Consider the following 17,372-nt stretch of genomic DNA (forward strand, 5'->3'; position numbering starts at 1 on the left):
AGGGAAGCGTCACCATAGTTCGCACTCCTTTTTAGCCACTCGAGAGGCCTTTTCATGGACCGTAGGCTCCTTTCCTGCGTTCTCGGATCTAAAACTATTTCATCACTTCTCTAAAAGTTGGTAACATCGATTTGTTTAACCCCGACGGGGCGCCTAATAAGGGACAAGTCGTCTCACTAAGCTTTCTTTATTACCTTCTACCATCTTCCGATTTATGTTATCAAAGATAAATGACCTCCTAGCAGCATACGCGGGATGAATTTTGCTGTATTGGAGGCGTGGGAGGGGTAGAAGCGAGCAAGGAGGGGAGGGGATCGGCCTGCGGTTCTTGTATCCGCGACGCTGCGTGGGCATTGGAGTATTTTCTTCGCGGACGCGGACTAAAATTAGGCATTTTGTGGCGAAACGGTGGCAGATACATCAAAATGCACGAAATTTTTGCCCTAAAGGGCAGTAACTCGGCAAAATCTATAGGAAATGACCATAAAATACCATATTTTTCGAATTTCGACCATCCCCCCCGAAATTGCATTTGAGCGAGGGTCAGGGGTTCACCTAGAGGTCTCAAATTTTTCAGGCCTTATTTTTGATCGGTCCCACAACTTTTTTTCATTGGGCCAGATGGATTTGAAAAAAATCGATTTTTCCGATCCGCCCTAGTGTAGGGCTGGTTAGGGTACCCTACATCAAGTAGGGCCCGTTTTGTTCTAAAAACGGCCATATGTAGGGCGAGATCGGCTTATGTAGGGGCTAATGACGCATCCAGGGTCGGTTGGCCCTACAGGGTCGACTAAGAATACGGGCCTTAACCCTTTCAAGACAGCATAGTTTTCGGAATCGGATTTACAAGCTATAATTTCAACCCTAGCTAACAAAAACTTTTCGGGCCCTGATCACATCCCAGGGAGAATATTATATCTCTCTTATAGATGCATAAAGGAACCTCTTCTATTTCTGATTAATGAATCCCTTACTCAAGGGATTTTCCCATCTTCTCTCAAGCATTCCATTATTAACCCTTTATATAAAAATAAAGGCTGCCCCAATAATTTGGATAACTTTAGGCCAATTGCTAAACAAAATGTCTTATCTAAAGTATTTGAAAAAGTATTCTACAACCAATTAATGTCTTTTCTGGATAAATATGCCTTAATCTCCTCAAATCAACACGGCTTCCGTAAAAATCGCTCTACTACATCTGCTCTATTCCATGCCACTGACTTTATTTTGTCATCACTTGACAACAATCAAAAAACTGTAGGAATCTTTTATGATTTCTCCAAGGCATTCGATTTTGTGGATCACTCTCGGCTACTTCGTAAACTTAATTATTTTGGAGTGAGAGGCATTGCCAATAAATGGCTTCAGTCATACCTCAGCAATCGGACACAGGCTGTCTCACTGTCTGTAAATGGCAGTATATACTCCTCCAAAAGTACTTCTACCACCGTAGGAGTTCCTCAGGGTTCAATCTTAGGCCCAATCTTATTTTTAATCTACATAGATGATTTAGCTCATTCCCTCAGTAATATTCCAGCTTCTAAAGTCATATTATATGCTGATGATACGAATATTTTACTTTCTTCTCCAACTCAAAATGACATTATTATGAGCTCTAAAAATGCAAATGATAGTATTTTAAGCTGGTGTACAGCTAACAAATTGATTTTAAACACACAAAAGACACACACTGTTCAATTTTGTGGTAATAGCAATGTTCTCGAGAGCATCCTAATTAGATTGGATAAAAAGTCTATTGAGAATGTGTCCCACACAAAATTCCTTGGTGCATACTTATGTAGTAATATGTCCTATGAGATGAACATTGACTTCTTAGCCAACAAACTAAGTTCAATCTGCTATCTATTAAGACACCTTAGGAACTCTGTTGATTTAAATATTCTTCTTACATTGTATTACGGTATCTTTTATTCTCGAATGTCATACAATATAATTTTTTGGGGCTCATCCCCTCATGCCTCCAAGGTGTTCACATTACAAAAACGTGCAATTAGAATCATTGCAAAAAAACCTTTTGATGCTCCCTCCAAGCCTATTTTTAAAGCACTTAACATTCTTCCACTCCCGTGTGTATATTTATTATCAATTTTAATTTTTGTACGTTATAATCTTGATTTGTTTATGCTCAATTGTGATGTTCACAAATATGAAACTAGGAATTGTAATAACCTTCATTATCATTCCATTAGGACTAACAGATCAAAGCTGGGCCCACGCGAGCTGGGCCTCAGAATTTATAATAAACTTCCTGCGCATTTGAAATCAATTCAGTCGATGGAGTCATTCAAAAGGAAGTTAAAATCTTTTCTTCACGAGAAGAATTATTATTCTGTTAACGAATACCTATTTCATTCCTCCTATTAAGCATTAATATCCTGTGAACATACAATTATTTATAATCTATTATATATATATATATGCATTTTTTTCCTTTTATGACGTGTCTTATATCTTTTGCTGTAAGGTCTCTAGACAAAATAAATTATTATTATTATTATTATTATGAGAAATGAACAAATATTTATTTCGATACCTGACTGGATAAACAATTGTATGTCCGCTGTCCGCTGTATTTTGATAGAGGTTTGGTTGTTTTAAAGATGCTACCCTGATTTTACGGACTTTTGAAGACAAGTGAAGGGCATTTTAGGAAAAAAATAACTATAAAAATAATGATTTCTGTACTTGAAGATGTCGCCTCTGCGACGAAACCGGTCGTCTTAAATAAATTGTGTGAAAAAGTACCATAACTTTTTATTGTGTACAACGGATTTTCACAAAGTTAAGCCTGAAACAATAGAGTTTATTTTAGGAAGTATTTGGAAGTGGTAGCATTGTCTGAAAGGAGGGAGAAAAGGCCTACCAGCATGTTTAGTAATGTGCCAATGCGGGGAAAAAGGTTGTGCAGAGGGAGAGTGTGTAAAGTGGTCCTTGCTTTTCTGTACATATTTGGACGTACAGCATCTTTCAATTTTTTTATGGAACTACTTTTTGAGGTATGCGTCAGTCAATGCATCCTGTGAAAGAAGTCAAATATCATCAGTGGCGCCGACTCCATGGGGCTTGAGGGGGCCCGAGCCCCCCCAAAAATTCGTTACAGATGTGAGGAAAAAATGTGTAACGCTTGTCAATTTTCCCCGGAGTGTCCAGATATCGAGATTCGAGTGATCAGGGTTCTAATGTTGATCATATGACTCTTCTAAAGTGCTTAAAAACTTAGAATTCACTACTTATAAAATTTACCGGGGCAAGGTCCCCGGTTTGGGCCCCCCCAATATTTTTTGTAAGTCAGCACCCCTGAATATCATAAGCGATGAGGAAGTTGGGTATTATTCAATTTAGAAGCCTAAAGCACTAGTTTATAATATAAAAATTTAATTTTTCTGTATTACCTTTTCATTAATGAATGTTGTCGGTGAAAGAAATAATTTTAACGAAATATGCAGGAAGTATGTTTTTATTGCTATTCATCACTATATTTATCCTTTCTTGTGACAATGAGCCAGTATTATTTGCTTTTAGCCTTGAAAATGATCACCAAACTTTCTGAAATGATGAAGAACAATTTGCGTCAGCTGTCTGTATGCCAGCGACAATTGACTGCAGAAACATCCAAGAGTTCTTCTCAAAGGTCAACTGAAAGGATTGAAAATTTGGAAGGGGTTTTAAATGAAGCAGAAATGGAATGTCGTGTGGTTGAGAATATTATCAACACATTATATAAGGGAGGCGTTAATGAAAGATTCAGGTAAGTAATTGATTATATAAGGTCTGATGTCTGTAAAGGTTGTGTGGTAGCCTAATAGAGTATTTGCCTTATTCACGGAAGGTAACACAGTCTTATTCCAGGTGAAATCTTTGGGTACCTTCAGCAATAAATTCTCACTGTGCTAGGTTTAAGATGGTTAAGGTAGAAATCAGTAAGTATAAATGTGACTTGAACTGCACTCAAACCTATTGTTCATGGTGAATTGTGCATGGAATAACACACATTCTTACTTCAACAAGGTTGACTTTAATCTGGACTTCCGAAAAAACACTCTTACATGTCATACACAACCAGCAGGGAGAAGACGTTAAAAAAAAAGAAGAACAAAATGCACCGCGGCGATTGGCCAAGATGATGTCACAGAAAAAACAAACATTACAACACTCCCTCCTTTGCTGTGACATCATTTACACAATACAAACAATCATAAACAACAAAAAAATGGTCCACACTAAAAAAAATTCTTTCAATATTCCACTCTTGAATATTGTTGTAACTTCATAACAAATTCATCTTTTCCCTGAATTTTTGCATCTTTGGTCCATTAGATGGCTTAGTGAATACATCTGCCACGTTATCATTACTACATATATATTCATATCTTAAAATACCCTTTTTAACATAATCTCTACGTAAGTTATACTTTATATCCAAATGCTTAGACAACTCTGTATCCCCATCATGCTTAGCAAGCCACATTGCACTCATGTTATCAGCTTTGATAACAAATGGGTTGGCTAAATGCCTCTCTTGACCTAATTCTGTTAATATGTACCTGAGCCACAATGCTTCTTTGGCTCCCTCAAACATAGATACATACTCTGCTTCGCAAGTAGATGCTGATACCCTCATGATATCATGTCAACTGCTTTGCCAATGGCGGATCCAGGACCCCTGCATGGTGTTGGTATGCTATGAATTTTTTGCTAATTTCGAAGTGTTTTGTAAGTTTCCAAGAGTACCAAGGGTAGTATTAATTATGTAAATTTTCGTATGAATCTTTCAGATGGATCAAAAAGATAAATATTTGAATTATCTAATGTCTGAATGGTAAAGTGAGAAAACAAGCCCCCACCATCAAATATCTATCTAAATGGCATTAGGAATTATTTTTGGGAAGAGAGGTGTAAACATCCCGCTGTTTAAAATTTCAGTTGAAGTACTTTGAATTGTCTCCTCTCTATCAAAATTCAAATTTCAAACTTAATTATTGGTGGTATAAAAAGTTGTTTAATAAAGTGTTTATCATGTTGTGTACCCATAGGAGAGTTTAGTCTCCAGCAAAATTTTCAGGACGGAGTTTCAAATTTGGCAGGTTTTTGCAGAGGCATCATGGGGCCCATGGAATTGAGAAGCACATATTCTGAAATTATTCTACATTTCCTGACTTTTTAAGTAGTATAGCATTTAAAAATTCTCTAATACTCAAGGAGCTGTAGCATGCCAAGTGCAGATACTCAGGAAGGTAAATGGTAGCAAAATTGTCAGGCAAAGGCTTTAATTTGATGATTTCTTTTATGGCATTGCAAGTTTGGAAGAAATCGCTTAATTTTCCTCTGATCACTTTTGGCAGACCAACTTTGTATAAATTTCTGTTCTCTGGCTCTTCTGGTAGTATTCAAGAGATAGGGTTGTTTTCTTAGCTGTTACACTTAAATTAAATATCCAAATTAGTAAATCATTTTCACTTGAAACTGATATATACTTATTACAGAGGCTTCTGCGGTGATTAAATTGATGATTGGTTTCCGGTATAATTCTGCGTAGACTCATTTTTGGCGGACGACAGTTTCAGGCACGTTCCAGCTACTGTCTCTTAGTCTCCTAAGACGGGAGCGGAAACGTACCCGAAACTGTCGTCTGCCAAAAATGAGTGTGCGGAATTAACCCGTAAACCAATCATATGTGTGTGTACAGTGAAACCCCGATCTATCGTTCCCGCATTCATCGTTTGCCGTTCCTGGTCCCAAATAAAGTTCTATGAGGATAATGTAATATTTTCCCGCATCTATCATTCCCCGAAGTATCATTTTCCCGCATTGATCATTCGAAGATCGCAGTCCCGTCGTATAATTTTCCCGCATCCATCGTTTGACGAAAATGAAAGGAAGTGTTTACAACATGTTATTTGTGGCTAATGAGGACAGACACACAGTTTGAATCTTCTCCAGGAGATTGAACTACCATAGGGAGAAGCTGAGTACCGTGGGAAAATAATATTAGCGGATTTCCCAATATCCACTATGCCCCTCCATTCAGCACTTGCCTCCCCCCCTCTAAACTTTCCTTTTCTCCAAAATCAAACAAAAGATTGCAGCTTGCGCATGGAACGTATTATGAAGACCTTAGCTTCGAAAGAAAATATAAAGTTACACGAGAACAAAAGAAACCTTTTTTCATGCCTCCCCTTTTCACGCCCGCTGACCTTTTTCAGCTTACCCACTTCAAAGTTCCCAGTTTCTGCAGGTCAACTGCTGCATGAATCACCTATATCCCAAAGGTGTTTGACAATGAATTTCGGCAATTACAATTATACTTTTATTAGATTGAAATGTTAGTAATTTGCACGTAATTCAAAAAAGAACGAGACCAAACATGACGTATTTATAAAGTTAAATAAGCATTTATAGCAAGGAAATAGTTGGAAAAATACGATGTTGATTTCTTGCAAAACTCGATATCCTCGTAGCTGAGCTTCTCAGCAGTTAATGCAGCATTTTTTTCCAAAAACAGGATATCAGGTTATTATCAGCTATCAATTTACGAGCTATTCTACAAGTCTCACTTGTCAGAGTTACTGACGAAGGGATATCTTCTCACGATATTTTGTTTCTCCCTACTAACAATCGACATTCATCTGCTCATCTGGCGCTATGCTAATTAGAAAAGAATGGGTAAGTTGCCTTATCTATAGGACAAAAAATTTCAAGGCACGGTGGTTTTAATATAGTCAGGTTTCATTTTTGTAAGTTTTATTTTTATCTGTCTTCAGACCGTGGCCCTTCCAAATAAACAAGTGAGAACTTAAAAGATGGACTGAAAATAATTGAAGATGAAGGAAAGAATCTGGGCTAGAAGCACGTGAATATTGCAGAACGCCTCGGGTTGTCTGCTAGCACATTACGGTAGGGGTGAGGGTAGAGCGAGCCACCTGGTGTAAACAAGAAGTGAGATGAAGCCGAGGATCAGGTGGGCGTGCCGCTGACGATTAGCGCAACATTGTTCATGCTTTACACACTGTGTCAATTATATTAAAAATATATTTATTAGACAGGAACATTTCAAATAATACACTATATTTGGCCTTTGTGATCCATCTCACAACCAGTCACTGCGCCGACGAAAGCGGTTGTTTTAGGGATAAAATGCACATTGCTCTCATGAATACGTGTACTGGAAATGGCGTTTAATGGATAAAAAATTTTACATTAGACAGAAATCCGTAATAGCAGCGTAAATGCCAAGTATAGAGAGCAAACATTTTTTAGCATGGTGGCATCCCAGTAAACACGTATGACTCATGCATGAGGTCATAAAGAAGTCTGACGAATATGTAGGACTCCTACAAAAGAGTCCCAAATGGCCTCATAATGATGTCTCCGTGAGGTCATATGCACTCGTATAGGAATTCTTTTCGCGGTCTCACACGACTCTGAAGGAGCTCATACAAGAGGTCTTATAGGACTCCTATAACAGTTCCAATATGATGTAGGCGCAAATGTGGCGCCTCCACGTGTGAGATAATGGAACTACCTGGAGAACCAAAAAAATTACCCCCTTCGTAATAATTCCGATAGATGGCTTTGAAATAGCCTACAAAAACGCCGGGGCCCCTACCAGCCCATTAATTAAGATTTCAAAATACTTTACGCACCTTTATTTAAGAATACTCTCCGATGACATAAGTACCCGACGTATCCAATTAAAATAAAGCAAAATAATACATCTAATGAGAACCATAGGTGGAAATAAGGCAGAAAAACAAAATGGAATAGACAACTTCATGATATTTATAAATTTATTCTTCATAATATTAAGTCAATAAACAAACATAACGAGTTTTTGAATTCTTCCTCTCTGCATACTTTACGCGGTCTCCGCTTGATACAGCCACTGCCTCTCCACTCTCTCCAAGGCGACACTACTTGCTGATGTCGGATTCCATTTCATAACAGAGGCTGAAAAAAAAACATTGAACTTAAGTTTGTTGAGAGTTATAATTGATAACATGATAACATCAAATAAACCAGTTAAAGACTATTTATCTCATTAGCAGTCCCTAAATACTCCCAGGGCCGGTTTTAGCACCGAAGATGACCGTTTTAACTTGGTTACCCCTATGAAAAAATTGTATAAACTTGTTTCAAAATTTTATACAATTTATACAATTGCCATGGCAATGTATAAGATTGTATAAAATTTTGAAACAGGTTTATACAATTTTTTCATAGGGGTAATTTTAGGAGTAACCGAATTAGTGAACTACTTTTGATTAACTCTTACACTTAATTACATTCCTATTGCATTAGAATGCACTTAGAAGTTAACTAAAATACATGGTGAACGTTATTTTCATGCTTTATCGTTCCATAAGTTACAGTACGAAGTGAAATCAAGCAAATTATAAATCGGTTAGCACTTTTGTTTGTTTACGTCATGATTTTGAGAACTGAGAAGTTTATAAACTTCAATGATCTTGTTTGTGAACCCGAGATAATAAAAACACTGCTTGAACATGTACTAGATATGATCGAGATAGTGTATATTAGCGGAGATAATTTAAAATGCGATAACAGCAAATTTATAAGGATACGATGAATGGATGAAATGAAACATGAACAACAACAAAGGCACGTTACAAAACGTGTTCCATCTAAAAATTTTACATGAATAATTACCGATACTCAATGATAAGCATGAACTTAACCAGCTTGGAAAATATTATAATTAATGGATTTTCTCATTAACAAGTGGATAAAGAATCGTACACATAAAATCATTGAAACTTACCTTCCAAGTCTCCGTGCACGTAACACATCATGATGTCCACAACCTTGCAAGGTTCGTGCCGATCTCAGATCCGATGGAATCCTGATTCACGTTCGTAGACACAAGGAAAAACACGAGCAAGAACTAGACCATGGAGTACACACGATATTAATCATAAACTAGACGTCTGAGCTCAAGGCAGTAGAATAACACGACAACACAATGGCGGACCTAGCGGAAAGTGGAAGTGTCAGCTTATTTAATAGAATCGGAGGGAGAAGTTTACGAACCCATCTCTTAATATAAAGAGTTAATTGAAGGAAGAAAAAATATTATACACGCAGAAATATATAATTACGATTGAAATTATAATTCATTAACATATACATGACTTGATTTTTCAGGCCTCATGTGTGTGTGATCTTGAAGACCCCATGAAGTGTGAGGTCTTCAAGACTTCATGAAGTATGCAGTCTTTAAGACATCATTCATGTGACCTCATGAAGTGTGAGGTCTTAAAGGCCATTTCATGACTCTTAATGTGGAATCTTAAAGGAGTCCAACGTATGAGTTCATATAAGACCTCATTACGAATACTGTGTTGACTGGGATGTTCCTTTAGGATATTTGAAAGATATATGTATTAGTCGAATCAACAATGTGACCTCAGTGTCTCCATAAAGTAATGTTATACTTTTAATTAGCTAAAATCTTGTTTGAATCCTTTCACAATTATCATAATTACATGCCAAAGATGATCCGTTTCCTGGGACATAGGCAACCAAGCCAAACATTCCCGCATTGATTGTTGTCCCGCATTCATCGTTTTTTTCGTCCATCCCCCTGAAAAATGATAGATCGAGGTGCCACTGTACTTCTTATTTACTTTCATTAAAGGGTGATTTACACATTTTTACCAAAATGTCCTTATTTTTTTAGCTTTCTCACCAAATACATATAGCCAGATTGTTTATAGGGATCAATTGTCTGGAATACCTTCATAGGTTCGGATTGCATCTGAACGACTTGATGGTAGTCTACTGAGTGAATTGTTTGCCCCCTTAACCTTTGTCACATATATATTGGCTCAACTATATTTGCTGTGTAACTGGATATACTCAGAATTACTACTCAGCATTAATGTGTGCTGGCCACAAAAACATTGGATCTCTACCTATGTTGCATTCATTTGTCTGATGTCTTATTGTATGTTGATCAATAGTATTTTATTTTTAACTATACAGTAAATGCTTTATTCAGGTAGAGATAGAACAAAGGTGCCTGATTTGAAACTTTGTTATGTGTGTGTGAAAACAGTAGAAATTGCAGTCACACCGATCATAAAATTACACCATGGAAGGACAATCCTAACTTTAGTCGTTTGGGCTGATTTTCTTTCCATCAGTGTTGATACTGCAATTTGTGATTTATTGGTTCTATCTTTTTTTGCCAATTTTTTGGTATACCATTTTATCCACAGATTTTGCATTATCTCTCTATTTTTTAGGGATGTTTCCAGTGATATTTGTTTAATGTGCTTGGATGAATTAGCCATATGGATAAATCACCACAGCAGATTTTATGTACGACCAAAGTACCTGGAGCACCTAAGGCACTCCCTTATTGACTCCAAAACAAGGATACTTACGCGTACTCTAAAGGTGAACTTTGATGACTGAAGATACAGTAATCTCTTCATTATCTGGGCTAATGATGGGAAGGAGCAGTTTGAATAATACTGGGGAACAGCCATATTGTTGTCTTAGATCTGTGTCTTGTTTTTGACTAACTTTTCCAAGTAAAAATAAAAAAATTACCTCTAAAAGCCTGTAAATAAGAAAGTTTCCTAGGTTTTTATCTTCAATTCAACTTTTCTAGCTACAGGATATCCTCTTTTTGTCTCTTACGTCATAAAAAATTTGCAGATGAAGGAATGTGAAGGGAAATCTTACCTTATATACTGTCTGTGCAGGAAATTTGTGGGTAATCTATTAAAAGGCATGGTTTGCCAATGCATGTGAAATAATAACAAAAAAAAATAAAAATTTAATTTTCCCGTGTATGCAACCTGCACTACACCAAAGCTCCATACAAGAAGCAAGTCTCGCTATACATAGTATGTTCTGCGTAATCAGACTGTTATGCACCCATCGCTGGGTTCCAGTAGCAGATACAAAGAACACTCAAGGGGGGTGCAAAGGATATCTTGAGTTACCTTTACTTTTATCGTAATAAAAAATAATAAAGTCACACGCAGACCTTCAGAAATTTTTAATTAAAGCGATTATACACATATTCAAGACATTGCCATCGTACGATATAAAAGTTACAATTGTGGATTTTTTAGCATTCAAAACAACAAAGTTAATAAACTCAAGATACTAACAATAAGGTTTTACTCCAGAAATCTGTTATTAATAACACTAAAATTTTGTTTTTTTATTTATAATTGCTTCTGAACAGTGCAAAACAAAGCAATCATTTCAAATATTAACATTTTGCATACGGATGGCGAGAATTCTCGTCATTTTTTTCCCGAACGTTCCGGACGGATGAGGAAGATTCTCGTCATTTAGGCGCGTCAACCTAAACAATTTTAAAGCGTACAATACGTATTTGTTAGTACGTTTTCTGTTGTTGTTCATTATTCATAATTAATTGATGCATCATAATGTTTGAATGGGTAAAGTTATGTTCTAAACATTAGCTTACCCCGGTACGCAATGTGTTAAAAAATGCAGTATGCAACAAATTTTATCTTAGCAAAAATCATTGACAGTTCAATTAGTTTACCATGGATTCCTGCTGTTGGGAAGATAGTAAACGAGTAGGACGGTCAGGCCCAATTGCAAGATTGGCACTAAGGTCTGGCTAAGCTGGATCTCAGGTAGTCTGAATACCTCTGACCATTACTACCCCAGCGGTCACTTCCCTTCCCCCCCGTTGACTACAGCCAATGTTCAGTCATTTGCATGAAAAAATTCATTAATGCCTGGGTAAGAAAAAAATCTCCGGTTCCCTTTGGCTGTATTCAACCCAATGTGAGGACACGGCAAAAATTGTTTTTTCACACTCTGAGGATGTGCAACAACAGTTTGATGTACAATCTGTGTACTTGACTGTACTTGCCATCCCTTACACTACCTAAACCGTAAGATATGTATTCGTGATGCATTTACATGCATGGATAGATGTGCACATACATTCTGTCTGCACAATTGCATATTGTGATAACTTCATCAATTTTGTTCACAGGTGGTGAAAAGTGTTTATTTGAATGGTGATTTTCCTGAGATGGAAGCATTTTCCTCAGTCATTCGCGGAAGTATTCTGAGGCTATCAGTCAGCGAAAATGCAGTTGTTTCGTGTTTGGCTGTCCAAGTGGCTTCTGCTATGATAAAGTATGTTCTAATTTTACTATTAAAATTATGCAATCATTCATATTCTGGAGCAAAGCTGTATAGCTAAACATAACTTTTTCTCAGGAATTGTGTAGCACCTAGGGAGGGAGTTTGCTTGAAGGGTGTCTTTGGATATTCATTTTGTGCTTGATAGTCTAGAAAAGTTCATTAAACCATATGGAGACCTTCCCTTCTCCCAGGTCAGTGTACCTGGAGCACAAGCCATTCTATGCTGCAATCTGTAGGCCATTGTATGAATTTCTTCACATGCCACTCTCCTGGTAAACTTGATGTTGTGGATGTATTTGGATACGCCATAATTCTTGAATGAAATAACTGTTGGCTATAGACTTCTAATTATTTTTTCAATCAGGGAATTCATTAAACACTGGCAATTTTCTGTGGAAAGGTCAAATTAACTCTTGTTGCGGTAAAATTTGTATAATCATACAGTACAAATCTACAAAACAATAGCACAGCAAACTCCTGATTACCCGAGCTAATGATGGGGAGAGGCAGTACGAATAATTGGAAAACATGAATAATCCAATCTTTCACTTTAATTTCATGCCATTTTCATAGTTTTCTTAAATCGAGCAATCTATATTATTTACGGACATAGTCTGTTATTTTACATTGCTTTCTGGACTCAATGAGAGCTTTTTTTCCCGACTGCTATCTTTTTAGCAGCAATAGCATGATTTTATTCATATTCCTACTGCTCCACTTAATACCTTGTTTCTGTAAAAACCACGCATTCGTGGCTGCAAGATCACGGATTCAAAAAAGTGGTTTGTACGAATGCTTTCAAACCACTGCACGACGTCAGAGACTACTCTGTCAGGCACCAACCCGCATAATCACATCTCGCACAAGTTGCCCAGGATGCAACTGATGTGGGATGTGGATCTGTGATAACTGAGCAAGATAGTGCACTGCATTGATTGGATAACCATTACACAGAGCTGCAGTGAAGGCAACTGGTACACGATCACACCATCTCTCTATTTCCATTTCCCCTGCTGCCTTCTACTATTCTCTCTTCATTTTGGCCTAGACCATATACGGCGTAAACATGTCAGCGTGCGAATCTTCTTACATTAATGGAGAGTTTTTTTTACCGCCCCTCATCATCTTCTGCAATGCTAGAGTGGGCGTCCTAGTAAACTTGAAACATTCCTTGTCTGCAAGTAAATAAAATTATTCCATTTTACAAAGGGCATTCTAATAAGGGATATAATAAGCCCGGCAAAGCCTTGCTTTAAAATGCAATTATCATGGTTCTTTTTTTGTGTCCGAATTTATTTTTTTATAAAGACGGTGGAAAACATGGGAGTGTGAACTCATGACGGATAATCTGCAACATGGATAAACCGCAGTCGGATAATCGGAAGTCTGCTGTGCCTTTATGTGAAAAATTGTCAGCCTGATGTATTAATATGTTAGATGAAGGGGTTGATTACGGTCATTATTTCACATTCATCTCTTCATCACATCATCGTTCTGTGATACCTTAGTGATACGCAATACCTCTCAGCAACAATCAGTCTGACATCTGATGTGCACAGACAAGTGGCCATATATATTCGTCATATCAATAATGAAAAACACTTTGTTACTTCCACAAAATTCACAGTTTCTAATTATTACCGGTTTCGGCCATTACAACATTTTCAAATACATGTATCAGCAACCCACACGTAAACAGCTCCAGAATGATTGGCCTTCAAACAGTACAATCCTACAACAGTACAATCTCGGCTATTACACCATTTTCAAATACTTGCATTTGAACTGGTGTAATAGCCGAAACTGGTAATAAATAGAAACTCGGTGAATTTTGTGGAAGTAACAAAGTGTTTTTCATTATTAATATGTAGCCCTTCCACCACGTAAAAGCTTCAAGTTTTGATTTAAGATATTCGTCAGTTTTTTTTACTAACATTGTTTATTAATCTGGTTAAATGAAAACTTTCATTGGAGAGCCACCTTAAGGCTCTTCTCCATTTTTCAGATTTTAAAGGGAGGTGGCACTGTCCCCTCTGGTTTGGTGACCACCAGATTAAGCTTGAGAACATGCGCTTTAAAAATTTAGGGTGTTTGTTTAGCCATAAAATTTGCTCTGTTGCTTTGCTCTTAAATGCTTTTTCCCTTTTTTAACGTGGCTGCAGGTGTGATTCAGAGTCTCTGAAGGAAGATGAAAAATTAGTCCTGATGCTATGTGTTTTTTCTCCTGTCATGCAAACCTCTTGTGAAGCTGCTTTATTTATTCATGGCATAATCATGGAAACTTTGAAAGATCATGCTGGAATAAATCCAAACTTTGCCTCCCTGTACTTGATTGAGTTGAAGGATTTTATAGTCAAAACTGACGTAAGTGGAAAGTATTCTCTTTTTGTGTAGACAATTTGCTGCTTTTAATATGACTCCTCAGGGTTCCTGAAATATTTTCTCATAATAATGTGAATGATGACAATTCTCTTGGACAGTTATTTCATAAGCACAGTTTTATATCCATGGCCTCCATTAGGAGTTAACAGAATTCTTTGTGAAGTTTTTTCAGTGGGGTTCAGTAATTTCTAAATAAGCAAGCTGTTGAATATTAAGGGAAACAAAATTCATTTTGTGCATACCACTCTGACAATTTTTTAGCACCCACCATTGTTCTGACACTTAATCTCAATATCGAGGTCTTGATAATGAGACAAGTTGATTTTGTTTCCAGGTGAAACTTTTTGGAATCTGCCTAATATTTTGAATAAATGAAAGCAAAATAATTTGATATTCCATGCTGAAATTACCTGCTTTGGGTTTCTACTAATGAGGCCATCCTCTTGTGCAATTCATAGATATCCAATGGAAGGTATCTCAATGCATGATTACCCCCTGCTGGATAATCCCTTTCTCTTTTAGTACCTTTACCACACCAATCACCCTGTCAACCTCCTCACAAACTCTCCCCTCCCCTAATGATGCACAAGCACCAGCCCTAGCTTCCCAACTCCTACCCCAAGCAGCAGACGATATCCATCGGTAACTCAAATAAGGCTGATATATCCAAAACACGTTATTAATATATGATAAATATTTTGACAGCATTAGGTAGATATCCTCCCTGTAACATCCACGACAAGTTGTAAAAATAACGTCACGTAGATACACAATTTGTTATAACGGTGATATTAAAAAATTGATGTTCCAAACAGTATCCATAAGCAGTATATGATCTGTATAGAATTGAAGAATACAAATGTTTTGTCTGTATGTCTGGAGATTATCAAAAATCATTATAAACACACTCATTATCTAGTCATTAGCTTTGTGAAGATTTCTAAGAAATGTTGCAATATGGACCTTCGTGTCAACTGTTGGACATCCCTGCGATTTTGCTTGGCATGTCCTTTGGATATTTGTCAGATATCCGTGCAATGTTAATTGGATTAACATAAATGTTGCATCGATTTCATACGTTAATGCCAACAATGCTGTCTGGATGTTGTTGGGATCAGTTTTATCATATCCCTCCTTCTATTTTTCGGGCCTATAAATTCGTGAAAATCTTGTCATGCCCGAGGATAACCTTTTAAGTCGAAATGTGTGGCAAATAAATTTTATGTGGGTTACCAAAGCTTTTACATTACATTACTTAAAATGAGGTAAGTGTCAAAATCATGGTTAGTGTTAACAAATTGTCAGTGTGGTATCTACAAAGTGAAATTTACATACTTCCTTTAGTTTTATATTGTGATTCCACTAAGTTATCCTGGAAATGTTAAACAGTGTTGAATGGCTTAAAGTAGCCAGCAGAGCGTTCAGATTAGTTAATTATTACACAGGGTTCCCACTCAACCGTGAAAACCTTAAAACCGTGAATTTCGTCTACCTTGGAAAAACCTGGAAAAAGCCGTGAATTACGTCATAAAACCTTAAAAATCTCTCATACTTGAATGTAGAGCTATGATTGACAGATCGAAAGAAAAATTGATATGTCGATCATGTTTCAAGGTCAGTCACGCACAGACACTGTCCACGAATTTATCTCCACACGTGTATTCGAAGTGCAATTATTGATCCGAGTGCCATGACGACGCATTGATCTCGAGCCTGTGCACAGGCTCGAGATCAATGCGTCATCATGATTGGTTGATTGCAAAACTTAAGTGTTCATTAACTCTGGTGCGAAATCAGACACTTCTTCACTTCCCTACCACCCTGCTCCCCCCATTTTCCCACTCACAACCTTTAGCCAGGCCTGAATTTTGATATCATTAGGTAATGTCATGACAGAGAGCACTTTCATTGTTGCGTTTGCATTCACGGCCTTTAGTGGTTGATAAATTTTTAGTTGACGTGCGGCCGGTGATTGTTACATCATCAATATTTTGCTTAAAATGGCTTATTTGAATGAAGGTGAATTTGACGACATTAAGACCGCCAAAACCTGGAAAAAAACGTGAATTTTATAATTTAGTTAGAGTGGGAACCATGATGACATTGTCTATATCTATCAAGGGTTAAGAAGTTTTGTCATCATACATGGTCTGCCTAGAGTATTCTTGGAATATTTTGGTGGGCGACTGGCCTTTCGAAAATATACCCAGTAAACACGCATGACTCATGCATGAGGTCATAAAGAAGTCTGACGAATTTGCAGGACTCCTACAAAAGAGTCCCAAATGGCTTCATAATGATGTCTCCGTGAGGTCATATGCACTCGTACAGGAATTCTTTTCGCGGTCTCACACGACTCTGAAGGAGCTCATACAAGAGGTCTTATAGGACTCATATAACAGTTCCAATATGATATAGGCGCAAATGTGGCGCCTCCACATGTGTGATAATGGAACTACCTGGAGAACCAGAAAAATTACCCACTTCGTAATAATTCCGATAGATGGCTTTGAAATAGCCTACAAAAACGCCGGGGCCCCTACCAGCCCATTAATTAAGATTTCAAAATACTTTACGCACCTTTATTTTAAAAAACTCTCCGATGACATAAGTACCCGACGTATCCAATTAAAATGAAGCAAAATAATACACTGAATGAGAACCATAGGTGGAAATAAGGCAGAAAAACAAAATGGAATAGACAACTTCATGATATTTATAAATTTATTCTTCATAATATTAAGTCAATAAACAAACATAACGAGTTTTTGAATTCTTCCTCTCTGCATACTTTACGCGGT

At 37.1% G+C, this 17,372-nt stretch overlaps 1 protein-coding gene across 1 annotated transcript in view; it reads left to right on the forward strand.

The window, feature by feature from the left end:
- LOC124169339 (cohesin subunit SA-1-like) overlaps positions 1–17,372 on the forward strand; it is a 58,251-nt gene that overhangs the window by 6,030 nt on the left and 34,849 nt on the right. Inside the window, exons 4-7 of the mRNA XM_046547921.1 lie at positions 3,544–3,769; positions 10,287–10,440; positions 12,035–12,180; positions 14,352–14,553. Of these exons, the coding sequence (XP_046403877.1) occupies positions 3,544–3,769; positions 10,287–10,440; positions 12,035–12,180; positions 14,352–14,553 (728 nt within the window). The remainder of the gene's footprint in view (positions 1–3,543; positions 3,770–10,286; positions 10,441–12,034; positions 12,181–14,351; positions 14,554–17,372) is intronic.

This window comes from Ischnura elegans, chromosome 12 (assembly GCF_921293095.1).
Source record: "Ischnura elegans chromosome 12, ioIscEleg1.1, whole genome shotgun sequence".
Lineage (NCBI taxonomy): Eukaryota > Metazoa > Arthropoda > Insecta > Odonata > Coenagrionidae > Ischnura > Ischnura elegans.